At 54.4% G+C, this 24,862-nt stretch overlaps 11 protein-coding genes across 11 annotated transcripts; 5 read left to right on the forward strand and 6 right to left on the reverse strand.

Annotated features, from left to right (window-relative positions):
* Positions 1 to 203: 203 nt before the first annotated feature.
* N7474_001151 (cytochrome P450) lies at positions 204 to 2,008 on the forward strand (the record flags this gene model as incomplete). Its single annotated transcript, XM_057192566.1, has 4 exons — positions 204 to 422; positions 529 to 726; positions 798 to 1,883; positions 1,952 to 2,008. The coding sequence occupies 4 exons, from the start codon at positions 204 to 206 to the stop codon at positions 2,006 to 2,008; spliced, it is 1,560 nt and encodes a 519-aa protein (XP_057057519.1).
* Positions 2,009 to 2,385: 377 nt separating this feature from the next.
* N7474_001152 (uncharacterized protein) lies at positions 2,386 to 4,293 on the reverse strand (the record flags this gene model as incomplete). The annotated part of the gene is made up of 1 exon (XM_057192567.1): positions 2,386 to 4,293. One exon carries the CDS (start codon positions 4,291 to 4,293, stop codon positions 2,386 to 2,388), a length of 1,908 nt encoding a protein of 635 aa, XP_057057520.1.
* Positions 4,294 to 4,345: 52 nt separating this feature from the next.
* N7474_001153 (uncharacterized protein) lies at positions 4,346 to 4,639 on the reverse strand (the record flags this gene model as incomplete). The annotated part of the gene is made up of 1 exon (XM_057192568.1): positions 4,346 to 4,639. One exon carries the CDS (start codon positions 4,637 to 4,639, stop codon positions 4,346 to 4,348), a length of 294 nt encoding a protein of 97 aa, XP_057057521.1.
* A 221-nt stretch (positions 4,640 to 4,860) lies between these two features.
* Positions 4,861 to 7,234, reverse strand: vps27 (ESCRT-0 subunit protein VPS27; the record flags this gene model as incomplete). The annotated part of the gene is made up of 5 exons (XM_057192569.1): positions 4,861 to 5,720; positions 5,780 to 6,545; positions 6,599 to 6,880; positions 6,951 to 7,083; positions 7,167 to 7,234. The coding sequence occupies 5 exons, from the start codon at positions 7,232 to 7,234 to the stop codon at positions 4,861 to 4,863; spliced, it is 2,109 nt and encodes a 702-aa protein (XP_057057522.1).
* A 555-nt stretch (positions 7,235 to 7,789) lies between these two features.
* Positions 7,790 to 9,948, forward strand: N7474_001155 (uncharacterized protein; the record flags this gene model as incomplete). Its single annotated transcript, XM_057192570.1, has 3 exons — positions 7,790 to 8,020; positions 8,080 to 8,280; positions 8,341 to 9,948. 3 exons carry the CDS (start codon positions 7,790 to 7,792, stop codon positions 9,946 to 9,948), a joined length of 2,040 nt encoding a protein of 679 aa, XP_057057523.1.
* Positions 9,949 to 10,126: 178 nt separating this feature from the next.
* Positions 10,127 to 11,170, forward strand: N7474_001156 (ubiquitin carboxyl-terminal hydrolase family protein; the record flags this gene model as incomplete). The annotated part of the gene is made up of 1 exon (XM_057192571.1): positions 10,127 to 11,170. One exon carries the CDS (start codon positions 10,127 to 10,129, stop codon positions 11,168 to 11,170), a length of 1,044 nt encoding a protein of 347 aa, XP_057057524.1.
* Positions 11,171 to 12,121: 951 nt separating this feature from the next.
* N7474_001157 (cytochrome b5-like heme/steroid binding domain-containing protein) lies at positions 12,122 to 12,842 on the forward strand (the record flags this gene model as incomplete). The annotated part of the gene is made up of 3 exons (XM_057192572.1): positions 12,122 to 12,240; positions 12,469 to 12,595; positions 12,681 to 12,842. The coding sequence occupies 3 exons, from the start codon at positions 12,122 to 12,124 to the stop codon at positions 12,840 to 12,842; spliced, it is 408 nt and encodes a 135-aa protein (XP_057057525.1).
* An 836-nt stretch (positions 12,843 to 13,678) lies between these two features.
* On the reverse strand, positions 13,679 to 17,757 carry N7474_001158 (putative RNA binding effector protein Scp160; the record flags this gene model as incomplete). The annotated part of the gene is made up of 4 exons (XM_057192573.1): positions 13,679 to 14,661; positions 14,716 to 16,990; positions 17,059 to 17,306; positions 17,358 to 17,757. The coding sequence occupies 4 exons, from the start codon at positions 17,755 to 17,757 to the stop codon at positions 13,679 to 13,681; spliced, it is 3,906 nt and encodes a 1,301-aa protein (XP_057057526.1).
* Positions 17,758 to 18,882: 1,125 nt separating this feature from the next.
* Positions 18,883 to 19,352, reverse strand: N7474_001159 (EthD domain-containing protein; the record flags this gene model as incomplete). The annotated part of the gene is made up of 2 exons (XM_057192574.1): positions 18,883 to 19,137; positions 19,200 to 19,352. 2 exons carry the CDS (start codon positions 19,350 to 19,352, stop codon positions 18,883 to 18,885), a joined length of 408 nt encoding a protein of 135 aa, XP_057057527.1.
* A 576-nt stretch (positions 19,353 to 19,928) lies between these two features.
* N7474_001160 (putative nucleoside transporter) lies at positions 19,929 to 21,545 on the forward strand (the record flags this gene model as incomplete). The annotated part of the gene is made up of 3 exons (XM_057192575.1): positions 19,929 to 20,249; positions 20,308 to 20,992; positions 21,052 to 21,545. 3 exons carry the CDS (start codon positions 19,929 to 19,931, stop codon positions 21,543 to 21,545), a joined length of 1,500 nt encoding a protein of 499 aa, XP_057057528.1.
* Positions 21,546 to 21,962: 417 nt separating this feature from the next.
* On the reverse strand, positions 21,963 to 23,092 carry N7474_001161 (uncharacterized protein; the record flags this gene model as incomplete). The annotated part of the gene is made up of 4 exons (XM_057192576.1): positions 21,963 to 22,110; positions 22,164 to 22,249; positions 22,302 to 22,772; positions 22,832 to 23,092. 4 exons carry the CDS (start codon positions 23,090 to 23,092, stop codon positions 21,963 to 21,965), a joined length of 966 nt encoding a protein of 321 aa, XP_057057529.1.
* Between the last annotated feature and the right edge of the window lie 1,770 nt (positions 23,093 to 24,862).

The following is a 24,862-nucleotide window of genomic DNA, read 5'->3' on the forward strand; positions in this document are numbered from 1 at the left end:
GAAAGAAAGGATGAGGTTGCCCCGTCGGGAGGATCCCTTCCGAGATTCCTAGCATGGCGTGACACTGGCAAGCCAAACCCTAAGATGAATAATGGACCTGACCTGATTTGAGCAATCCATCCATCGCAGTCTCCCCGTGCATAGTTCTCTCATTTTCTTTTTCCAATTCAAAAAACAAGAACAAGACACCTAACCAGAAGACAATGGATCCCCTCGCATACCTGGTAACAGGCCAGATCCTGCGGATCGCATGCTACGCCGCCGCCCTCGTGTGTATCTCAGTCTTCCTCAACGTTCTGAATCAACTCTTCTTCCACCGTGCGAATGAACCCCCCGTTGTGTGGCACTGGATTCCTTTTCTTGGGAGTACCGTTAGCTACGGCATGGATCCGTATCGGTTTTTCTTTGCTTGTCGGGAGAAGGTATGCCTTGTCTTGTTTTGTGTCATCGTCACTGTCATGGTGATGGGATAGGGTAGGAAGGAATAGGGGCCTTCTCTGAATCCTTACTTACCTATATACTACCTAGTATGGCGATATCTTCACTTTCATCCTGCTGGGTAGGAAGGTCACTGTATACCTTGGTATTGAAGGAAATGAGTTTATTCTCAATGGGAAACTGAAAGATGTCAATGCCGAGGAAGTCTATGGCAAGTTGACCACCCCCGTGTTTGGGTCGGATGTGGTATATGATTGTCCGAATTCGAAGCTGATGGAGCAAAAAAAGGTTTACTATTCTCCCTCTCTCCCTCTGCCTATCCTTCTTCAAGAAAAGACTCCTACTAACGCCAAAAAAAGTTCGTCAAATTCGGCCTCGGCCAAACAGCCCTAGAATCCTACGTCCCCCTAATCGAAGAAGAGGTGGAACAATACATCAAGACATCCGGCCGGTTCAAAGGGTCCAGCGGAACCATCGACCTAAGCACAGCCATGGCCGAGCTCACAATCTTCACAGCCGGCCGCACCCTGCAAGGCGACGAGGTGCGCGCAAAGCTCACCTCATCCTTCGCAGACCTGTACCACGACCTCGACTTGGGCTTCTCGCCCATTAATTTCATGCTGCCCTGGGCGCCGCTGCCTCATAACCGCAAGCGGGATGCTGCGCATGCGAAGATGAGGGCTATCTACCTGGATATTATCCAGTCTCGACGCAGGAACCACCAACAGTCTCAGTCTCCCACTCAATCCAACGACATGATCTCCAACCTCATGAACTGTGTATACCGCTCTGGCACACCGATCCCGGACAAAGAAATCGCGCACATGATGATCACGCTGTTAATGGCAGGCCAGCACTCCTCGTCCGCAATCAGCTGCTGGATCATGCTCCGACTGGCCTCGCAGCCCGCCGTGGCCGAAGAGCTATATCTAGAACAGAAACAGCAGCTCGGTGCTACCTTGCCGCCACTGGAATACAAGGATCTCGACAAGCTGCCCAGGCACAAAAACGTGATCAAAGAGACGCTACGCATCCACTCGTCAATCCACACGCTCATGCGCAAAGTCAAGAACCCGCTTCCCGTGCCGGGGACAGAGCTTGTTGTCCCAGTGACGCATACCCTTCTCTCGTCGCCGGGGTTCACAGCGCGTGATGAGCAGTATTTTCCCAGTCCGATGAAGTGGGATCCGCGTAGGTGGGAAAAGGAGGAGGGGGAGCAGAATGAGGGAGACAATGTTGACAACGAGGATACGGTCGACTATGGCTACGGCGCCGTGTCGAAAGGGACTCGCAGTCCGTACCTCCCGTTCGGGGCGGGCCGACACCGCTGCATTGGAGAGAAGTTTGCGTACTTGAATCTGGAGGTTATCGTGGCGACGCTGGTGCGACATTTCCGATTTTATAATGTGGACGGGAGAGTTGGGGTGCCGGAGACGGATTACTCGGTATGTTTATGTTGAAGATTAATCGGTATGTTAGGTCGGGTTAAGCTGATTATTTTTGTGCCGTGCAGTCTCTCTTTTCTCGGCCTATGCAGCCTGCTACGGTGCGCTGGGAGCGTCGTGCTTAACTAGAGGGAGTCGGTTGGATACTTCAGCCATGGGCCTCGGTTTTGGAAAGGGCGTCATCTCTACTCTAGAAATTACGAAGCCAGCTGGCTAACTACCTCTTACATCTTTTGTCATGTAGAAAATTAAATTAATAACATTGCCAAATGCAATACTCTAATATCTGCTATGTCGACCAGGGCGCAAGGAATGTGCAGCGCAAATCAAGCGAAGAAGAAACAAAGGGCAACCCACCATGAAAGACAAAACAAAACGTTCATGCTTAGTTTAAACCCGGGGCTATGTTCAATCTGACACTGTAGCCATGCCACCCAGTAACGCCAAAAACAAAACTGTCCAGTCCCGGAGGACGTTGCTATTCACAAAGAAAGAAGAAAAATCAGCCGGAGGTAGCCACCTCGCGAGTTTCCCACATGCGGCGAACCATCATGTCGGATTCGCTCACTTGGAATTCGTCTTCGGGGTCATTTTCCCCCACAGAGAGGCCATGTGCGGCTTCATCGGATGTCGACAAGAGGCGGTGGGATGGGTGCGAGGAGTTCGCTACTTGGGTTGTGTCGGTGGATTCGCTGTTAGTTGCTGGTTCCTCTGAAGAGGCCGGATTGGGGCTGGTGAGTTTCGGGTCCGGGCTTGAGCTAAGGCGACTGGGGCGTTTCCCATGCTGAAGCAGGGTTAATGACGGGGCCGATTTGACGGGCTTGCCGAGCCCTGAGACTCTCCCAGCGCCGGTGACGGCGGAGTTCCTGGATGTTCGGGCGATCGAGCGCAGCCGACCAAAGCTGTCTCCTGTGGGAGACTGGAAGCGCCGCACAACCATCAACTCCAGAGATGTCTTCTCATACGCTTTGCGGACGTGTCTGGCTTCGCTGTCGTGCACTGCGCCTCCGACTCGCCCTCCACTGTTCACCACGCCTCGGCTGGTGTCGAACGTGACGACCGAGCCAGGTCGTGAGTGGCCAGGTGTCATGAAGGCTGGGTCCATGGTCGACTGAGACCCAGGTGCGGGCACGCCGTGGGACTCCGGAGGAGAATTGTTCAAAGTAGCGGTACGTTGAAGCCAAAGTTTCTGCTGGGTCCGTGAAGGTGGATCGGCTCCCCGTAGCCGTGCAGGGGACACGGCGGATTTGCTCAGACTGCGACTTGAAGGAGATGGGGGCGTTTGTGGATGGTAATGGGGAAGAAAGGAAGAGGGAGTGTTCGGATCTGAGTCGGTTCGGGAAGTCGAGTGTATTCCGGACTTGTTATTCACAATAAATTTCGAGACACCACCTTCGATGGACGAGGAAGTGGCCGGAGGATGGCTTCCGGGCATATTGGCTATCCCTATGTTGGATGTAGAGAACGTACGTCGGGCGCCGCCTTCCTGGCCAGCCAGGTTCAGGGACTCTCTGCTCGAGGCAGGGTCTGTGGCCGATGGTTTGGCCGTGGCCGATATCGATGACATGGCAGGAGGAGCCTTGGCAGAGTGCGACGGGCTGAGGAGGCGGCTTGCGATATCACCGTGTTCTGCGTGAGGGTCTGACTCGTCGTGCGCCTCGTCAGCAGCCGAATCGGGATCTGAATAGTCGTCTTCATCCGCTTCATGACTTTCTCGGGCTAATTTGCTGGTGATGGATTCAGGGAGGCTGGTCGCCCGCGGCATCTGAGGGTATGGGCGCTTCACAAAGGTAAGAGGGTCGACCAGGACCGCGGTGTTATCGACGCTGTGGACGGACGGCGCGACGGAGCTGCGGCGCGTGCTCTGGGGCGACTGAGTAGTATCCTCCCATTCGGCGTCATCGTTATCCACATCGCCCAGTTCAAAGCCGACCGTTTTCTTCTTCCCCGAATTGGAGTGAGGCCGCGATGTTGTCAAGGCTTTCTTTGCCAGGCCAGACGTGTTCCGCCGGAGCGCAGGGGTGGAGTAATTTCTCTTCATCGATTGCGTCGGCTGGGGGTCATCCAGAGCCCCGTCCCAATGTATGTGTCCCTTGGGGCTGGCTACTGGGGTCGCGGGGGCGGATTTCTTGCGCTGATGGTGTCGCCCGGTGGTCTCGAGACTGACCTGCGACGTAAGACGCTGGAGTTTGTTCAGCTTGCCGAAGGAGTGGTTGCGATGGTGGTTGCGATGACCGCCACCGACGACGTGGGTGCGGTGTGGTTTATGATGGACGGGGGGCTTCAGGGTGGTGTGAGACTCCGACAGGTCGTTGTGGTTGCCCGTGCGCGTGACGACCGCATAGGAGGACACTGCGCGGCGGCCTAGACCGGGGCGCTTGACGGGAGACGAAGTACCAGATGTCGGCATGGCGACAAGTTGCAAGCCCCCAGGGGAGCAACAGGCGGGTAATCAGTGAACTTCACAGGACATCGAACTTGGAGAGGAGATTGGCCGAGGGGCACCGGTTCAATAGGTCCCCCGGCAGGTCGAAGACGGTGCCCGCCAAAAGCAGTGATGCTCTTTCGGGGCGAAGACGGTAATCGGCAACCTGCAGGAGGAGAGTTACACCGATTAGCTCCCGAGTTCGCGAGGACAACGAGTGTGCGCGGCAGGCAGCAGAGCGGAAAAGCGACACACGGGATAGTGACTTGAGGATGGTGGCCACAGGTGAATACAAAGAAGAGAAAGAGGAAAGAAAGAAGAGGTGTGGCATCGTGGATCTGGACCGAGTCCGGACGGGAGGGTAAAAATACGGTAACATTACCAAAGTGGGCTGCGGTGGGCTGGAAGCGGATACAACTACAGACGGGGATAAGATTAGATCCAAGTGCATTTTTCAAAGCAAACGAGGGTTCAACAATCTGCGACTTCTGAGGTATCATGGTGCGGAACAGCAGGAAGCGCATCAACGCCATTCAAAATCAAAATATCACGCTACAGGTCAATTAAGCTCTCCTCCACCGCGGGCCGTGCGGCCGGCTGGGGTTGTTGATAGGCCGCGCTCGGTACCTGTGATCCCACAGTCTCGGGAGTGTGGTATGCCCCGGGGTGGCCAGCGGCCATGGGTGGATAGGCACTGGCGGAGCTACTGGGCGGCTGTTGATAGTAATAGGACTGAGGCGACGAAGGCCCCGTCGGCTGGGGATGGGGTGCGGGTGGCCCAGCAGGGACTGCCGAATATCCAGGCGACTGCACGAAATCTGCAGGCGTATGCTCGGGTGCACTGGGAACCGGTGCGGTTGGAGGGGCGCTGGGTTGATATTGCGAGTCCCGCCGCATGACCGGCGAGGGTTGGTATGGGGTCTGCGCCTGAGGAGGATCTTGGCCGGGCTGCGTGTAATACTGAGCTGGCCCTCCTGGGCCCGGGGTAGCAGAGTTGTTGGCGGAGGGCTGAGGCGAGCCTAGCGAAGGATATGGATTGTTCCCCCAACTGGCATCGTACGCTTCATTCGCAGAAGGTCCAGGCTGAGGTTGAGCGGAATAGCCACTGGCGCTCGCAACTCCGTTGGGTGGTCCTTCATAGCCTCGGCTACTCACTCGCTGCGGTGCGTATGCGGGGACCGAAGGTTGAGAGCTATCGGCTGGGTTGCCGTAGTAGAAGTTCTCGGCACCGGATTTAGTATCGGGCGCATGAGAAGGTACGCCGGTGTGCATATTCGGATACTGAGGAGCACCAGGGGCAAGGCCATAACCCAGCGAGTGCTGAGAATAGGCACTGGAAAGGCGCTCCTCCAGCATTCGATCATAGTAGCGGACAACAGTGGAGAGTTTGGAATGAAGGTCAAGCAAAGTATCTGCAGCGAGTCAGCTGTCAATATCGGTACCCTATAACCATAACGAGGGAAAGGCTTACCATGCTTGCTCATCGTCTCTCCATAGCTACGTGCCAATTTTGGCCGAAGGGCGCCGATGCTCTCATAAAGCTCCTGGATTTGCGGCTCTCGGAGGATCGTACCGGGTGGCTGATGCTGCAAGCGGTCAACCAAGGCGGAAAAGAGGTGAATATTCTCAGTCTCGACAGGGCTAAGCTCGTATGGATTCTTCGGCAACGGGGTTGGTGTGCTTGAAGAGGAATCGAGCGGCGCGGCGCTGGTGGTAGCTGTGTTTTTCAATGCAGCCGCATGTTTCTGTTTGTGTTGCTCCATGTCCCGCAGGGATGCTTCGATCGCAGCCTTGAGATCTGCATCCTCGTCCTCCACATTTGATGGCCCCGTTGGGGTTTTCGCTGGATCCGGGGCATTGCTTGAAGGTGGTACATAACCGGCATTCCTTCCTTCCGCTTCCTCCAGGCTCATCTGGAGTGCTCGGCGCATATCTTCATCAAAGCCAGTGTCTGCTTTAGCGCCACGTGGTTCCATTGCATTGGACTTAGTGATCGAGTGGTTCTTGAACGCGGTTCGGTCTGACGATGGGCTGAAATGCTTCGAGGTTAACTTGGCATAGCATCCGTCATCCACCCGGACAGGCTGCAATATTCCGAGGTGAGGGAGAGGAGCAGATTTGCTGGAGCATTGCTGGTCAAAGACATTGCCACAATTCCGGCAGTGGTGCTTGCGATTCATAAAACTAAATGGAGTTCGGCATCGCATGCAGACATCTGAGTCAATCCATTCTGGAGGCTGTTGGGAGGGTTAGGCTTTTCCACCGCAACGGGCTTCGGATCAGGACTTACTGCGTTGCTTTCTAGCATGCTGCCGCTCATCTCGGTCTTTGGTGGGAAGTGAAACCCTTCACGCTGCAGTTTGCGATACGTCTCACCCAGGTACATCAAATCCACGCGACCCTGTGCTGCCATAGCCCAATCCTGAATGAGCTCGAGTATCTTTTGCTGAACGTCGTGGTTCAGAGGGGCCCCTTCCGATTTAAGTAGTGACACCAGGTTGTCCATGAATTCTCGTGAGGCGATTTCAGCTAAGAAGTGTGTTCCACCATTCTTCACACATGTATCGGTCAACTAGTAAATGGGGAGAAAGCTCATCAGCGCCTGTTCCGAGGAGATCATCCATTTGGGGGGAAGGGCTTACCTTGAGCGTTGCTATCTGTACATTGGGATTCCGGTTCTCTAATCTGCGTTTTAAAGACTTCATCGCATCTTTAGGTTGGACGCTCTTCGAACGAACGAGATCGGATATCTCTAGGTTGAGGGCGATGTCTTCGCTGTTGTGTTGGTCAGCACAGAGCTCAAAGGGGGGGCCTAGATCCAAATCCCGAACCAGGCCAAAAGAACAGTCTAGACATACAGAGAGGAAGACGTCGCGCGCTCGATCTGCTCATCGAGCGGCGACGCCGAAGTGAACCAGCCCGCCATGACAAGGGTTAGGCAGCGAAAACCACTCAACCGACGGAGGCAGAGGGAAACGGCAGTAGGATCACCGATGGGATCAGGCAAAGGAAGATTAACAACAATCACAGACCTCAGCGAAAAGCCGGGTCAGAAAAGCGGAAGAGGACAGGATGAAACAATAATGGTGTTGACTGATTGACCGATTATTGGAGCTGTGCTTGAGCAACGGAACTCGGCGCGGAACGTCATAAGGCTCGGGCGGTGAGGCGTACGGTCACCCTGTTTCATTATACCCCAGAGCCCAATCATCCCGCCGTACCTGGTGCTTCCTCCAACTTCACCACTCTCTTTCTCCTCCGCTCGTTGTTGCTTCTCTCTCATCATCAGGCACGCGCCTGCAAGACTTGGATCTCTTTCTGTCGTGCATATCTCTCAACCATACCCTCATCCCTTTCTTCCCACTTCCCACTTCTCAACAGGCATCAGTGTTCTGCGCTTTACCTGTTCCCCCCCCACATCGCCTTCGCTCCCCCCCCCTTGAACCATGCGTTGAGTCCCACCACTCTGCCTGGATCGACCATGTCGTCTGATGCGGCGGCTTTGCCATCACCGCCCGACATGCCACCGTGGAAGGACGGAAGGCGTCCTTACTCGGTGGGGCACAACATGCATACCAGCGCACAGGTCAGCGGACCGGGTCCCTATTCAAATGGCCACGGCCGCCCGCCACTATCTCGCCGCCCGCGATTCCCCAACATCAAAGACCTACAGGACCAGGCTGCTATGTTGAATGTGAATGAGACCACTCCGGTATGTTCCTTGCGCAAAACAAATATGGCGTGTCTGGCTGCTAACCCGCTGGCTCATAGCTCCCTATCCTTTTGAGCACCGCCTCCGACGCGATCCAGCAAGCTAGGAACCTTGCAGATGCCGAGCAATCTGACAAGGCCTATGTACAATACCTTCGAGCCTCCGAAATCACAGTAAACATCATTCCACATCATCCTGATTACCGACAGACGGTCACCGAGCGCCCTGGATGGTACAAACAATTTGCGGATTTGATGATGGTATGGGTTTATCTCGATAGCAGTATCCCGACAACAGGACGGGCTGACACTGGTATATAGGCGGTACGAACAAAACAAGGGACAATGGATGGGATCAAAAAGGAGATCATCGAGGACAACCTGGCCAGCAACATACAACCCGCAGGCGCCGTCGCTTCAAGGTTTCCAGAGGGACCTTCTACCATGCCGAGCGGGCGTGAAAATCATGGGCCTGCAAACGATTCTGCCAGAATGCCGACCCCGACGCAGTTCCAACCAACACCGGATGTCAAAGCGCAGATCAAACGGTTTTCCAGTCCCGCAGAAGACGTGCTCGCTCAGCGTTTTGCAAAGCTCAGGACATCTCAGCCTTCTCACCAGAATGAGTCCGGTGCAGGCGCACGTCCGGGCCCTTCTCTCGCCTCATCTAATACGCCCCAGGAGCCGCATGATTCTACACCAGGCTCGCCTTCAAGACGCCCGATGGGACCTCGCAGCATGAACTCTTCCACCAATATGCCGACTCTGCCTCCGAAAATTCCTCTTACCACCATGCTTCCCCGAGCCCCAGATCCGGCTTATAGTCCCATAACTACTTTGTCATCGCAGCTCCCATCAAATCCGCCAAGAACTTCGACCGAGAGCGGGCGTTCGGTCAACCCAAGATATTCTCAATTCACGAGCTCTCCACGTGGCAGTCCGAGTCGAGATAACCCGTACAGGTCGCTCACCCCTAATGGTGTTCACTCGGTGCAGGGGACTCGAAGCAATTCGCCTGACCTACCCTACAACACTGCCGTCACCGCCCACGATCTTCTCGACTATCTTCGAAAATTCAATGTCCTGTTGATCGATGTTCGTCCGCGTGACCAATACGACAACGGCCATGTTTATGCCAAATCGATAATCTGCGTTGAGCCGGTAGTTTTGAAGGAGAATGTGTCGGCGGAGGAGCTTGAGGAGCGACTGGTCGTGTCTCCAGAGCATGAGCAGGCGTTGTTTGAGAAGCGCAACGAGTTCGACCTTGTTGTCTACTACGACCAGAGCACCGGCTCGGTCAGCTACCTTGCCGGGTCGCCTGTTGGAACATCCGCGCCGCACTTGCGAGCCCTCCATGACACACTCTACGAATTCAACGCGTACAAGCCACTCAAGGCTGGTCGGCCGCCAGCGCTCCTGCTTGGCGGTTTGGATGCATGGATCGATCTCCTTGGGCAGCAGTCTCTGGCAACATCCTCTACTGCGGCTGTTATGGGATCTATTCAATCCAAGAAACCCGTCTCTAAGCCAGGCCGCCCACTTGGAAGAGTTCCCACCATGGCCAGTGCCAATTCGAGCTTGGAAGTGCGCAAGAGAAGACTTCGCGAGTTCACCCCACTCAACTCCGAAGAATTGTCGGCCTGGATGGAAACATCGAAGAATGAAGAGATCGACACTAGTACCTACATCGAAGAGGAGCAACTGACTGAAGAGCCTGAAGAGGAAGCAGCAGAGCAGGAACCGACAACGCCATTTGTTCAAAACTATGAAGACTTTTTGCGCCGCTTCCCTGAACCGCACCACATCCAGCAGTCGATGATGCTCCCAGAGTCTCAGCCTGCTCTTGCTCCGGTTCCCAACTATGCCGCCCCACTCGTCCCCCCCAGCTCCATCTCGGCCGCCTCCTGCGGTGCCCCGTCCCAGTTATAGCGGAGTGTCGGACGGCCGGCAGATCCAGCCACCTCTTGAACGGCAGACCTCGGCTACCCGAACGGCTCTATACACCCCATCTCTCCTCAGTCGCCTCAAGCTTCCTCGCACTGGGCTGGCCAACTTCGGCGTTACGTGCTACATGAACTCCACTATACAGTGTCTTAGTGCCACAGTCATGCTGAGCAAGTTTTTCATTGATGATCGGTTCCGGTACTACGTGCAGAAGAATTGGAAGGGCTCTCAGGGCGTCATGCCGGGCCTTTATGCGAATTTGATTCGGTCCCTATGGAAGAATGATGTGGAAGTCATCATGCCCACCTCGTTTCGGAACTTCTGTGGTCGCTTGAACCGCGAATGGGCTATTGACCGACAACAGGATGCCAAGGAATTCTTTGATTTTGCCGTAGATTGTCTCCATGAGGACTTGAACATCAACTGGCAGCGAACACCGCTCCGGCCCTTGACTTTCTCTGAGGAGATGCAGCGCGAGCGGATGCCCGTCTCGCGGGTGTCCAAGATCGAATGGGACCGGTACTGTCACCGGGAAGAATCCTACATCTCGTCCCTGTTCGCTGGTCAGCATGCCAGTCGGCTCCGTTGCACCACCTGCCGTCAAACCTCGACCACCTACGAGGCCTTTTACAGTATCAGCGTGGAGATCCCGCCTACGGGTACCGGGGATATCTATCAATGTCTCCGCAGTTACTGCCAGGAAGAGATGCTGAGCGGCGACGAGGAGTGGAAGTGTCCTCACTGCAACTGCAAGCGGCTAGCCACCAAGCAGATCATCATCACCCGAGCGCCCCAGATCCTCGTCGTCCACTTTAAGCGCTTCTCCGCGTCCAAGACCCAGAGCGCGCGCAAGATCCACACGCCGATCGAGTTCCCTCTGCACGGCCTGCGCATGGACGACTTTGTCATCTCCTACCCAGGCAACGCCACCACCGACTCGGACGCCGACACCAGCCCCGCCTCCACAACGATGGGAGCTACCGCGCCACCGTTCACGTACGATGCCTTTGCCGTGCTCCGACACATTGGATCATCGATGGGCAGCGGGCACTACATCTCGCTCGTGCGTGACGCGGCGCGGCAGAACTGGCGGAAATTCGACGATGAGCGGGCGAGCGACTTCAATCCGCGCGACCTGCGGGCCCGGGACCGGCTGCAGAACGAGCAAGCGTACATTGTCTTTTACGAGCGCGTGCCAGCGAAATGAGCGCTCCTTTTTCTTTTTTAATGCATTGCCACGAATGTCACGATTGGATAGAGACGAACGTTATTAATATTTTCACTGTGTATAGTGTTCGAACAATGAACCCCACTGTATAGAGACGCCCGTTTAACTTCCATCACTTCCGCTCTGCGGGAAAGCGGATCCCGTCCGTCGTACCCGAGGCCGGCTTCCCCGAGGTTATGTCCGGGGTTTATGGGGGGAAGAGGCAAGAGGGATCCAAGATGGGTGCATCCATCGGATAGTAATCCTGGTTAACTATTTGCAGGCCCGATCCCTGTCTATTATTCCAACTTGGGTGTCCAGGCTCTCGGCTAGACTTGTGCATCGGTATAACTCACATGTGTCGCCGAGGATAAAATGAGGCCCCCAATAAGCAGCCGCTGATTCGCTGAGAGCGAATGTTCGCCATTGCGACGAGTGTTGCGCGCGGGGACAACCCTGAACGCTACAGAGTGGTTAGATAGTAGATATGTATGCATGAATTTAATCTTGCGCCTCCTCGTCTCCCCGGGTGGCATTCGCGGTAGTTGGTGGGTTGAACTCTCTGCAAAGTCCAAAGTCCCTGGTACCTGGCCCATGCCGTAGAGTCACCGCCTACCGCCCGTACCTGGGACTTGGGATTGATTCTCTTCCCTTTTCTTCTTCCTCCTCCGACCCTACTTTTTCTTCTTCCAACTCGCCCATTCCCCTCTCTCGTCTTGCACATATTTCCCTTTGTCCCTCTTCCTCGGGTTCCATTCCTCGCAGTGAGTTCGTTCCCTATCCTTCCCAGCCAACTCGCCACTTTGCGAGATTTCCCGATTTCTTCTCTCCTATCGATCGCTTTCTCCACCCGTAATATTTATTCAAATCTGTCCAACGTGTCCAACAGACGAGCAGAACTGCCACTGACTTATTTTCGGCCTGTCCAGATCTTTCCTCCCACACCACACCATGTCTGACAACAAGGAATTCACCCTCAAGGAGGTGGCCCAGCATAACACCAAGAAGGACCTGTTCCTGATCGTCCACGACAAGGTCTACGACTGTGGCAGCTTCGTTGACGAGCACCCGTACGTCCTGGCCCCGCACCATTCTCTCCTCATACATTCATTTCGTCCCAATGGCCTGGAGTCGCTTGGCGCATTTACCCCAACCCATCCCGATCTCTCCCATAAACCCCTCCCCACCCACTCACTCTCTCACTTCCTGAACCTTCTCCCCACCCCCTCAGAAACACCCACACCTACGCACAGCCCACAATCCCCGCACGCTATACACACCAGACTAACATGAAGTAGCGGTGGTGAGGAGGTCCTCCTCGACGTCGCGGGCCAAGACGGCACCGAGGCCTTCGAGGACGTCGGCCACTCCGACGAGGCGCGGGAGATTCTCGACGGCCTGCTCGTCGGCACCGTCAAGCGCATGGTAAGACCAGACCCACCCTCTATTCCTATTCCTATCTGCCCGCCCGCCCGCGCATTGCTTTCTAACTAACATCTGCCCGCTACAGCCCGGCGACCCTGCACCCCGCGCCCCCGCTACCTCTGCCCCAGCCGCCGCCTCTTCGTCCTCCGGTGGCTTCGGTGTCGGCCTCTACGCTGTTATCCTGGTCGGTGGTGCCGTTGCCTATGCGGCGTATAACTACCTGCAGGCTCAGCAGGCTCAGCAGTAGATGAGGAAGATCAATATCGGAGATAGAGAGAGAGTGGAGAGAGAGAATCAGGGGTGATGGGCAGGGAATGTGTTGTGTTGGATTGTCGGAGTGTGGAAGAAGTGTCCTGAGAAGACGAAAAAACACTGAAAGATGTGTGAAGAATAGGCGGTGTATGTGTTCTGGGTTTCCCCTTTTGTTCGTTTCTTGTCAATTGTCACTTTTTATCCTCTATCCTTTTTTCTGCTATTTATCTGCTTGCTACAATCTGTCTGGCATGATTGTGACTCCCTCCGGCCCTCAGGATCCATTGGCTATGTCGGGTTGGGGACTTCCGGGATTTTGTTGCCCGTTTTGGGTCATTTTCGGCGAGCACCTCCATAGAACCGGCCCCTCCTCCCTTTCTGGGTCCACTATTGATACATATCGTTGAATAGAACTACTTTTTTGGGAATCGCTGCTTTATTGACATTTTAGATGGCCATCACTAGAAGGTTTATTTGGATGCAGTGTGGGGGTGAAGGGAACGTAAGTACACGAAGAAAGAGAATAAGAGATGAGAGCAGACCAGATCAGAGCGAGAAAGAGAGGAGAGGTGAGAGAACCAACTAGTTAGGTAGAGGGGGGAAAGGGAAACCAGAATATGAAATTCAAAGACCATTCATTCTTTTGTGAGATGAGAAGGGTTAGTTATTTTTTTAAAATAAAAGAACCACAATTAAATGCTGAACATGAAAGAGAAAAACACAATAAAGATATCTCGCTTCTTTGCGTATGTATAACATAAAAAGGTTCAGTATGGAAGGAAAGGGGAAGAAACTTCCTATGTTCATCTTGGAAGATTTTTCGAAATATCATCACCGCGAAGAAACGCCGCTGAGACCATTCTGGACCGCTTCCAAGATCATGTCCTTGGCCTGGTTCAGGCCATCGGGACTACCGCGGATCTCAATAGCTTCGCCACGAGCCTGGTCCTTGGGCACGTTGATGCGGCAACCGGTCTTCTTGCGAATAGTGCTGATCTGGCTGCCACCCTGGCCGACGACGAAACGGTAGGTCTTCGGGTCCGGCAGGATCAGGTAGCCCGTCGCGGACTGCTGCGAGGCCGAGGCGATGGCCTTCTCGAGAGCGGTCTTGGCCTTGGCCACGTTCTCTGGGGAGCCCGTCAGGACCCAGGGGAAGGGGGCCTCGTCCGCAGCATCGGCAGACGAGGCATTGTCGATAACCTTCCACGAGTGGGCGTCCGTCGCTTCGCTGGGGTCATCGGTGATCAGGGGCATGGAGGCGCCGTTGGCGGTGCTACGAGTCTCGTCCGCGGCGCGGTTAGGCGGCACGGACTGGCCCGCGTGGTCGACGGTGACCTGATGGCTGTTGCGGAGCTGGCGGAAGAAGGCGCCGCCGTCGGCGACGACGTGGTGCAGGTGGCGCGGCACGTCGACAGACTCGACATGCTGCTGCTTTAGCATGCCCTGGACGTGTTCCTTGGCGTCCGTGACGGCGCTGCTGGCACCCTTGAGCTTGACGTCGGTGCGGCCCGAACCCTGTTTGGGGATGTCCAAGGTGACATTGAACTTGGACTCGATGTCGCGCCGAGTCTCGCCGCCACGACCGATAAGCATACGGTGCTGGGCGGTGGGGACGTCGAGGATTTCAGTGACCTGGTCCGCGCGTTCCTTGACAAACTCCTCAATCGCCTGGATGATGTTCGCGACCACCTTGCCGTTGCCCTCCAAGCGGATAGTAGACTCGCTGCTCTCAGCGCGCGGGAATCGAACAATACGGGCAGCGCTGCCGTCGTTGGGGCCACCGGCTTCGACCACAATCTTGCGGATGTTGGCACCTGAGAAGTGTTGGTCAGTAATTGAGAACGTAAGATTAGACGAATGAAACATACCGCCTCCGCCGATCAGAGCCTTGTGGTACTTCTTGTCCACGTCGATCGACTTGGTGACCGTCGCATCAAACTCGCTGGACCGCTCCTGCAAGACCTTCTTGGCCTCATTGACTTGCTGCTTCGTGCCCTTCACACGAATCTGCACCCGTCCCGAGGCGTCTGGCGTGTCATTGGCACTCGGCACGTCGATCTGGGCCCCGGTATCCGCGCGAAGCTTGTCCATCTCGCGGCCGCGCTGACCGATCAGAGATGCAACCTGGTTCTGGGCCACAGAGATAGTGGCAGTGTGCGAGTGGTCTGCCACCCATTGCAGCAGGCTGAGAATCTCATCGCGAGCGGAGTCGGCGCCCTTGCTCGGACCCTTAACCAACACCTCATCGGGGGCTTGCTGAGCCCGGCCAGGCCGAGCGCTACCAGCGTCACTGCCCGCATCCGTTACGGAGTCATCGGGGACAGTCGCGCGAGGGAACTGGACGCGAACCGAGTAGCGATCTTGGAGACGGTTGACTTGGCTACCTCGCTGGCCGATCAGCTCACGGTGGTACTGCGCCGGAATCTTCAGGATGTGGGTAGTCTCATCCTCCAACTTCTTGCCCAGGCTGATGATGCGCATGCGAGTAGCGTCCGCCTTGGCCTTGGGTCCCTTGACCTCGACCTTGCCATTCTCCACTTTGATGTCGACGTCAAACTCCTCACGGAGCTTGTTGATGTTCTCGCCACGCTTGCCGATCAGGAAATTGGCGTACTTTTGAGGGAAGTCAAAGGAGGTCGTGTAACCACGCTCTAGGTCGTCCTTCTCCTGCTCAACAACAAACGCATCCACTGCTTTAGCGAGGTCACCCACCAAGGCCGACGGACCACGTAGCGCCACATCGCACTGGCTACCGCGCGCATCGCCTACGATGGCACGTACAGGGATGCTGTTCTCGCCCTTGGCATTCTGCTCGCGGATGATGAACTTTCGCACCTTCTCCTGGTACTTGGCAGGAACCGAGACTGACTTCGCGATGATATCACCCTGGTCACCCAGTGCGCTAAGCAGATATTGCTCTGCCTCTTGCAGAGCTTGCTCGAAAGTTGCAATATCAGCTGGAGAGGGACGTTGACGGGGAACCTCGTACTGCGAAGTAGTCGCAGAAGGACCCTCGTACACAAGCACGACTTCAGGGCTGTCGACGTTGTCCGGGACCAGAAGATGGACACCGTATTCCGACTGAAGCTTGCTTGCGCTACTGGAGCGAAGGTAGGGGTGGTAGTAGGGGTCAACGGGCACATGGCGAAGTCTGGCAGGAGGGTGGGCCTGAACGAGGTTCATAATGTCGGAGCGAGCACGGATGGTGTTCTTACCATCCCGCGAGTACACCTCCCAAGTAACAGGCCCCTCAACGCTTGGCGGCAGCGCGATCCGCGCATCGTACGTCGATTCGAGTTCCTTGATGATTTGGCGCCGTCGGAGGTACTGAGTGAGGGCACGTGCATGCGCATGTGGACCAGCGGGAGCGTTGGGGTGCTGGCGGGACAGGTCAACGCTGGACATCTGCATGCTGGTAGCGAGATCCATCGCGTGGTTGATGCCGGCCTCGATCTGGTTAAGCGGGCCGGTGATGGTGAGGAACTCGCTCTCATCGGACTGAGGGGGCAGCACAATGGCACATCCAGTCTGCGCAAGGAATTGGTGAAGGGCGTCGGCCTCGTTGCCCAGAATGAACTGGTGCTGGCCACGGTTGATTGCCAGCTGGCGGAGGGTCAATTGGCGCTGCAAGTCCGCCACCATGCGCTCAACCTCGGCGCGAGCCTCCTGTGCGGCGGCCCGCTCTCCAGAGATGAGAATGTGCTTGTCTGGGACGGGCACGAACTGCACCTGGCCCGGGTTGGCCTCTTGAGGTGGAGGTTGACTCGACCAGGTATCATAACGAGGCACATGGACCTGAGCCTTGGTGCGCTCTTCAATCTCCCGCAGGTTGGCATCGTGTGGGCCAGCAATAAAGGGAAAGAACTCCGGAGGGACGGTCTTCAGGCGCAGACTCATGTTTGAGCCTCGCTCCTTGACAATGGCTTCAATTTCTCGGCGCGCCATCTCCGCGGCCACAGCATCGCCTTCAATCAAGATGTCAATGGTGTCGCTGTCGTCATCTTCGGCGGCCGCGGCGGAACCATCAGCCCGGGGAACTTGCACACGAGCACCGGTGCGGGTCTGAATGTCCTGCACCACCGCGCCTTGGCGGCCAATAATGTGAGCTCGAGCGGAGGTAGGGATGGGAACGCGGACAGATTGCTACTCGAGAGTCAGATTCAGAAACCATTGAGGGAAACCACTGAGGAAGGGGAGAATTGTCTAGTAACCTTGGATCCAACCTGCTGGGCCACCTCCTTGAGGGCCTGCCGAACCGATTCCACCGAGCCCTTTCCTTCAAAGATGATAGAGCCTCCGGGGCCACCGCGCATGTCGACATTGGCCTTGGATCGACGGGAGATATCGCGGAGGATATCTCGCAGGGGCTTCTTCAGCTGTCCGCGTGGGAGCATCTGGGATGGGGCTAGCCGGAGCTGTTCCATGTGCTTTCCGGGAAGGGCCATTATCCGGGGAACATCTGGCACCGGTTTGTCAGAAACCTTTCATACAATCCAAATGAAATACGTACCCATTGGTTGAGCCGGTAAGCCATTGGCCACGGCCGCTGCGGCCGAAGGCTTCTTTGCACCCCACGTGGCCGCCGCAGGTGTCGTCGATTTTGGTCCGCTCCCTAGGGCGGGGAATAACTCGTCTGACTGCACATCGAATGTCGGGGCCTTCTTCGGGGCAGGCTTGGGGACTGACGGGGAAGCTGCTGCCTCTGCGGTGGTGGCCGATTTAGCAGCGGGGGCAGCGACAGCGGTGGGTTGTTCGGTTGTCAGCAGAGAGGAGGGAGGGGGATGCTTGACATCTTCCTCGTCCACCACATCCTCAACTGTTGCATTGTGCGCCTCATGCTGTTGCTCCAGCATAGCGGCCAAGGACTTGGAGGCTCCGCCATTGGCAGAGGTTGAAGCTTCAGCTGCCATCACGAATGTTTGAAGTTGAACGGAGATTGACAAATTGGGTGGTCGGGGGGCAGGTTCGTAGTCGACCGGGTCTGGATGAGCCTGCAATCAACCAGGTAGACTGGTCTGCATCAGTATGGGATGGAAACCGATCACCGCCTAGTGGAAGAGGAGTGGTCGGAGGAGGTACTCACCAAATTCTGTGAATTGCCTAATCGAATTGATGACACAGGACGATTTATAGAAAAGAATTGACCGCTCGAAAGCGATGCCGATTCTAAAACGGATGCCGTGGGGGACGGCGATCTGGGGCAGAGCACGGGGACCAGAGCGCCAGAGGGAGGGAACACGCGTCCGAGGAAACGGGGACCGTGAGAAAAGGAATCGGGGAGAGGGAGAGGGCGGGAGAGAGGAATCGGTGCCAAGTGGGAGAAGAGAGTGAGGTGAACGAGGGTGAGAGTGCAGCGCAGGCGGCGCGAAAAGGCCACTCTCGGCTCCCCAGACACTCCGGGGGGATTTTCTCCGAGCGCTAGCCCACTACAACCGCTACCGACAACAGATTGAATGATTAAGAGATAATTGACGTTTTCCTTTTTTAAATTACTACTACATACCATCCTAGGGGACAATAATATTTGAGAATTGTTCAGCCTCATCCAATCCAACTCCGCCCACTGACTAGTGCAAATAATCACGGGATGTAACTGCCACGGTAACGAACTTAAACTTGCGTGTGTTTGGTAGGCCAATGTGAATCTACCCCAGGACCTCGGGTGGCGAGACGGTGCTGGTTTTGACATCGAAAGTATAATTCGCTAAGAATCTCAAGGTTGGCCAGAAGAGTTAAGCCGACAACAGGGAAAGGCCCACTCAGTCCAAATATAACTGACTACCTCGCCTTTAGCTAACTTCCAAAAATATCTGGCACGCCAAACGGTCACAGCAAAAGATTAGTCACTCATATTGATAAATAATACAGTTTAAAGCCCCTCCATCGCTACCAAACAATCAGAACAGAAGATGCATTTGTCACAGATATTCACATATTTAATTCTGTGCAGTGTGATTCTGGTTCATAAAGTAAATAGTACACACACGTGGAATCCCTTGTTGGTGCACTCCGCTCTACCTCAAACCCTACCTTCCCTAGTTCACAGGCTTCCCATCCTGTAGGTACGTGGTAGAGTATCCTAGCGAAACCAAGGCCTTTGGGACGTCAACCCAGTCATCCTGGTCTTTGAGCGATGCCGCAAAGTCTGGATCCGACATGAGATTCTTGATAACTTCCACATTAGGGAGCTTGTACTCGATGAAACAGTCAAAGTCAGCAAAATCCCAGCCTGGTCGAGCCTTCCCAACCTCCTGCTTCAGTGCGGTATTTAGTGAAGGTGGTGTGACGAACTATATGTCAGATGTAAGTCCAGCTCAAGGTCGTAGGAGGAAGTATCTAAAGGGTTACCCACAAGCGAATACTCTAGGACTCCGTGTTTCTTGAAGACGGGCATGGCAAGGGGTAAGTGCTCCTCGACGATCCACTTGATGAAGGCCTCATGGGTGTGCTGTTGCTTGCGGTAGTGAGTGATTGTGAGTTTCACCGGTTGGTCTCCTTCAGCCATTTTGATGCTTTCGTAAATAATGTACCTACGTAGCAAAATGTGTAGGTAAAACTTGGTTTATTTAATAATGAATAGGTGAGATTCCATTCCTTTTATATGACTGTCAGCTGATTGGAGGCCTAATAATCCAACGTCATTGCATCTCTCGCCCCCATTAGGGCCAATCCTGGTCACATGACGCTGTATACCGACGGGATGTTGTGCCACTAACTTAATTAGTATAGACTACCACCAATGATAATCGGGCGCCGGCGACCCCACTTGGTGATAAGGAAGAATTTTCTCCGCTGTGGAGGTGGTGATCTGGACATGGATTGACCAAGTATTTAACTCTTGTTCTATGTAGGTGTTGTGCGACGTAGATAGTCATGCCTAGATCAGTCAGAAATATGCATTATTATTGAGGGCTGTGTAGGGAGTAGCTGGCGACTACTATGTGCAGATGTTGCTATCCACCAACAATCTTGAAATACCAAGTGCCGCTGGTAGGCGCGACCCATAGGCCCGTGGAATGGAACTTAAAGACCCCAGATCGCGTGAGGAGAAATTTCCTTTCGCACCCACCATCCGGCCATCATGGACGAAGAGAAATCCACCGATCTCAATGTCACTGTTGTCGAGGAGAAGCCCGTCAAGCCGCGGGGCTTCTTTGCGCGCATCCGCTACTATGAAGAGCTGATGGATCGCAAGATGGGCATCGAGTCCCACAGTCTCGACCGCGTCCTGCCCGAGGCGCGAAATCCGCCAAACCCTCTGGTCATGGCCTTCATGTGGGCGTCGGCTACGATGAACATCAGTTGTTTCAGCACGGGCTTTTTGGGCTACGAGTTCGGTCTGTCGCTAGGGGACAGCATCCCCATAATTATCTTTGCGACGCTTCTAGGCGCATGTGTAACAGTTAGCATGCCATTCCCTTCGCAATATATCTGCAAAACTGACTTTTTGGCGTTTTTAGGGTTGGTGCGCGACAATGGGCCCCGGCACGGGACTGCGCCAGGTCGCCATTTCCAGATACTCTTTCGGCTTCTACCCGTCGTCAATCATCGCCGCGCTGAACGTGGTTGAACAGCTGGGCTGGTCATCCGTCAGTTGCATTACGGGCGGTCTTGCGCTCAGCGCCGTGTCTGACGGGCACGTCTCCATTGTCGTCGGCGTCGTTATCATCGCCTGCATCAGTCTGATGTTTAGCTTTATCGGGCTGCGCGGAGTCCTGCTGTACGAGAAATACGCATGGATCCTATTCTTCGTTATCTTTATGATCCTCTACGGGATGGCTGCGCCCCACGCCAGCCTGGCCCTGCCTGTGACCGCGGTGTCGGGCGCAACCAAGTCCGGTAATGCGCTGAGTCTGATTGGCGTCGTCTATGGTTCGAGTGCTTCTTGGAGCTCGATCGTCTCGGACTTCTACGTCCACTATCCAGTAGACACGCCTAAGATCAAGGTGTTCCTGTACACAACTCTGGGCATCACGATCCCGACATGTATTGGCATGATTCTGGGTGCGTGTGTTGGCTCCGCACTCGACACAAACCCCAAGTGGGAAGAAGCTTATGGTATCGGCATGGGCGAGATCTTGAAGACGATTATGTTTCCGGAAGGGTTTGCCAAATTCATCCTCGTCCTACTCGTCTTATCAGGAAGTATGTGTTTAGCTGCCATCTCCCTTCCTAATATCCTACTGACTCGTTTTGTTTTCCAGTCGGAATCAACTGTATTGCCATCTATGCCGGCGCACTCTCCGCACAGCTATTTGCTCCCCCATTCGCGAAAGTGCCGCGGATGTTCTGGTCATTCCTCGTCTTTGTCGGAATCCTACTGATAGGCATCGTGGGCCGCAACCACCTGCTGGCAGTCCTACAGAACTTCCTGTCGTTGCTCGGCTACTGGAACACTTCCTTTTTTGTCATCCTCTTCACTGAACATTACTACTTTCGCAAAGGCAATCTCACCAACTACGACCTTGATGCCTGGGACGACCCGTCGCGCATGCCGCTGGGTCTGGCCGGACTCGCGGCATTCCTCTGCGGCGCTGCTGGATGGATTGTGGGCATGGTGGAGACGTACTATGTCGGTGCTCTTGCCGATATGATCGGCAAGAGCGGCGGCGATATCGCCAACGAGCTGGCCTTGGTGTTTACGAGCATCTCGTTCCTGCCTCTGCGAACACTGGAGCTCAAATATGTAGGTCGGTAGAGGTACATCTGAGGATATGCACAAGTACATAGTAGTATGGGCTGGCTGTAAATGATGGGTATCTTGGCATATTCTGTACATTAGTCCAGATAGACGATTCTACATGTTTGTTTTTCTGCAAATGGTAATTGATCTCCCGACCATCGCGGGGCGTCTATTGACGAAGAGAAATTATAATATAGTATCTTGACGCGAGTGAACCATGACATGACAAACCGCCAACCGGCATGGGTATCACAAAAGAGTGCAGTGCTATAAACACGATAACCCTACCTTGAACATGGATGGAGAAAAACGAGGCCCTGGCCTCGAGCCTTCCTGCAGCGAAATGTATCTAGTATGTATTATGTAGCAGGAGGTAGGGAAAATGTGCGATGTGTATGTATGCGAGGAGGAAGAATGCTTTTGTTGCCGAGATCATTTCACGTACGGCCATCCGTTCTGGAAGCCAAGCTCATTCCAGCCGAACCGGTATCCCGAATTGCCGGCGGCAGCCTGCTTCGCCTCGGGTGTGTAGTAGTGGTAGTATAGAACGGGTCCGAGGTACTGGTCCGCGAGAACGCCCCTGGATCTGGTTAGCTGGATGGAGGAAAAATTGAAATATGAAGGGCCACATACTGTCCACCGGGGGCGTAAACATCTCCATGGCTGGAGAGCAGCATCGAACCGCCGCTTTCTAGACAGTTCTGGCCTTGCATGTCCACCTGGAAACAGACTGTTAGTGCTGAGCGCGAGCAAAGAGTGCAAAAATCTTACAAAGCCACTGAATCCAGACTGAGAACGGCACATGCGAATGCTGTACTCCTCTCCGGGCGCGGGATAGGTAGCGGTGTAGGCGTTGGCAATACCAGCGGAGAACAAGAGATAGTACCAGTCGCCATTCTGGAACATGAACGACCCTTCCTCGCGGTGGTTGAGACTGGCATTAAACGCCAGGTTTCGAGGCTCTTGATTGGCGGCCTGTAGCGGGCTTTGCATTTCAATCTGGAAAATGTCGTTCCAGTAAGAGCCAAAGTTGAGATATGACTGGCCGCCAATGGAGATCCAGTTGGGGTCAATGCGGTTGTATTCGCCATTGGCTGGGATACCAACAGCGCCGTGGTCGGTCCAGGAGCCTGGCTCCATGTTTGGTGAAGTAGCCACGCCTATCTCAGAGTCCTGAGTTCCCAGCTTGGAGATCACGTAGTACATGAAGTAGACACCGTCCTGGCGATGCACGTCAGGTGCCTGTAAAGAATCAATTGTTAGCCATATATACCTTCCTTAGCAGAAAGTAGCTACCATACCCAGATATCGGTCTTGTTCACGCCGTTGAGCTCGATGTGAGAGCCCTGGGGCAGGGCAGAGCCAACCGCGGTCCATGGTCCCCTGAGGGAATTGGCAGTCGAGATCAAGACACCGTCTCCGGTAGCAAAGCGAAAATACTTGCCATCGGATTGTCTTTGGGCCAAGGCGGGATCGTGTGTCCAGCAATCTCCCGAACAGGGACCCCGGTTGGGATAGGCACTAACCAAAGCCACAAGCCAGCAGAAGAGAAAAAACATCATAGTGGGCTGCAGGTGGTTAGGTTAGTGGGCAACGACAAAGGGGGAAAAGTAAAAAAAGGAGAACTAGTCTGAATGCCAACGTAAATTTCCCGGAGCTTGGGGTGCGAACGGCCTTAATTTATATTGGATCATGCAGTACTTGGCTCTCATAGCGACCCATGCCTATGTCTTGGGTACCGCGGCCGAGGCCGCCCTGTTTGGTAACGCCTTGTTCTTTCATGTAGTCTCACTAGAGCTTTATCTCATGCATGGCGGTTCTGGGGATGCTCAGCGCCTTGCATGGACGGCTCAGGAAGCGGCCGCCATGCGCTGAAAAGCAATAGCTTCATGCACAGTTCTCGCAGGGCCGCTATAGGTAGGTGCCAATCATTAACGTTACAGGCAGTGGGAAAACAGAGCTACATTTCAGCGCTTACCGCCGAGTCTAGGGGGTAGAGAGCGAGTGGGTGATCCACTCTCATTGCGCAAGGTACGGTGAATGTGGGTTAATCTTCCTCGGGGCCAGACGGGAGAACGAGATCGAATCTGACGCTTGCTGTGAAAGCGAGGGATCGACACGCATAATACTCGATCTGCAAGTCTCGGGTCCCACAGTCTTGCTAAATGGCCTGCCGGGGCAGGCAAGGGGAATATCTGGGCTTGCCCGGGTGGGGTTCGGCGTCCGAGTCTGCTTCCAATCTGCGGCAGTTCGCAGCCATGAGGGAAGACGGAATAAAAAAGGATATGAGATGATTACGTTGCCCGCAGTAGATTTAGTTCATGGTTTTGCTCCTGAGCTTATCGTGTTTTGATTTTGACGCGTCCTCCATGATCGACCGGGGATGTGGGGCGTTTAGTTAGCGTTTGCTTAAACCAAAGGCTCGGCCCTTACTCGTCGGGTATGTCCTGGAGCTCAGGTGTTCCGGAGAGGAAAGAATGGACTTGGCCTAGATGTGCGAAATGAATCAAATCTACATAACTTGGATTCTCGAGGAGAGTTAAGGTTGAATCCAGATGGGCCGTCCAGGACAAATGCACGCCGCGCGCGGCGTATGTATTTAAATTTGCAGTATACACTGTCTTAACGTAGGGAAAATAGAGAAAACAATATCCGGCTAGAATACTAGACTCGGTAAAGACCCGTCGTCTATCCCTGCAATCACTTGGCAAGTATAGTCGGGGGCTGGGGAGTTGATTCACACCAGCCCTTTCTTAGGTAGGGCACAGAAACACCGCAAGGTGTTGATACACTTACGGCGTCAGTAACCTAGATGCTTGGATGGTACAATGCGGAATCTATTCAAGGAAATATATCCTTATTGGAGAGAAGCGGAATAATGTTGAAGGTTGTCCGTGATATATTGTCACACCGACCCCAAATATATATCTGTGCTTAACATCACATTATCACACCGCCATGTAGGATTTCCTTCCTCAGATTAACCCTCATCATACCTACGAAGATAAAAAAAGCTGATACAATTCCTTTCAAAAAGACAGCTAGGTGAGGAATGAGTTTGAGGGGATACATAAGTTGCCCCTTTATGGACTCATTCCGCAAATCGACATCCCTTCTACGGTGAGCCGTCGAGAATATACCCCTGTGATAAGGTTATCACAATGCCATTTTTACATGGGCATTTGGAGACTGCCTGAGCGAAAGAGCCAAGGACAGCGCAAACACCTCCACGGTATCCCAAACAATTAATCCCCTTTATTTTGGCACACATATACATAGCATGTATGTATATCTTGAATTATTTGTTGCTAAATCACGCCATATGTACAAGT

Source organism: Penicillium riverlandense (genome assembly GCF_028828495.1).
Source record: "Penicillium riverlandense strain IBT 135883 chromosome Unknown utg000001l_segment0_segment0, whole genome shotgun sequence".
Classification (NCBI taxonomy): domain Eukaryota; kingdom Fungi; phylum Ascomycota; class Eurotiomycetes; order Eurotiales; family Aspergillaceae; genus Penicillium; species Penicillium riverlandense.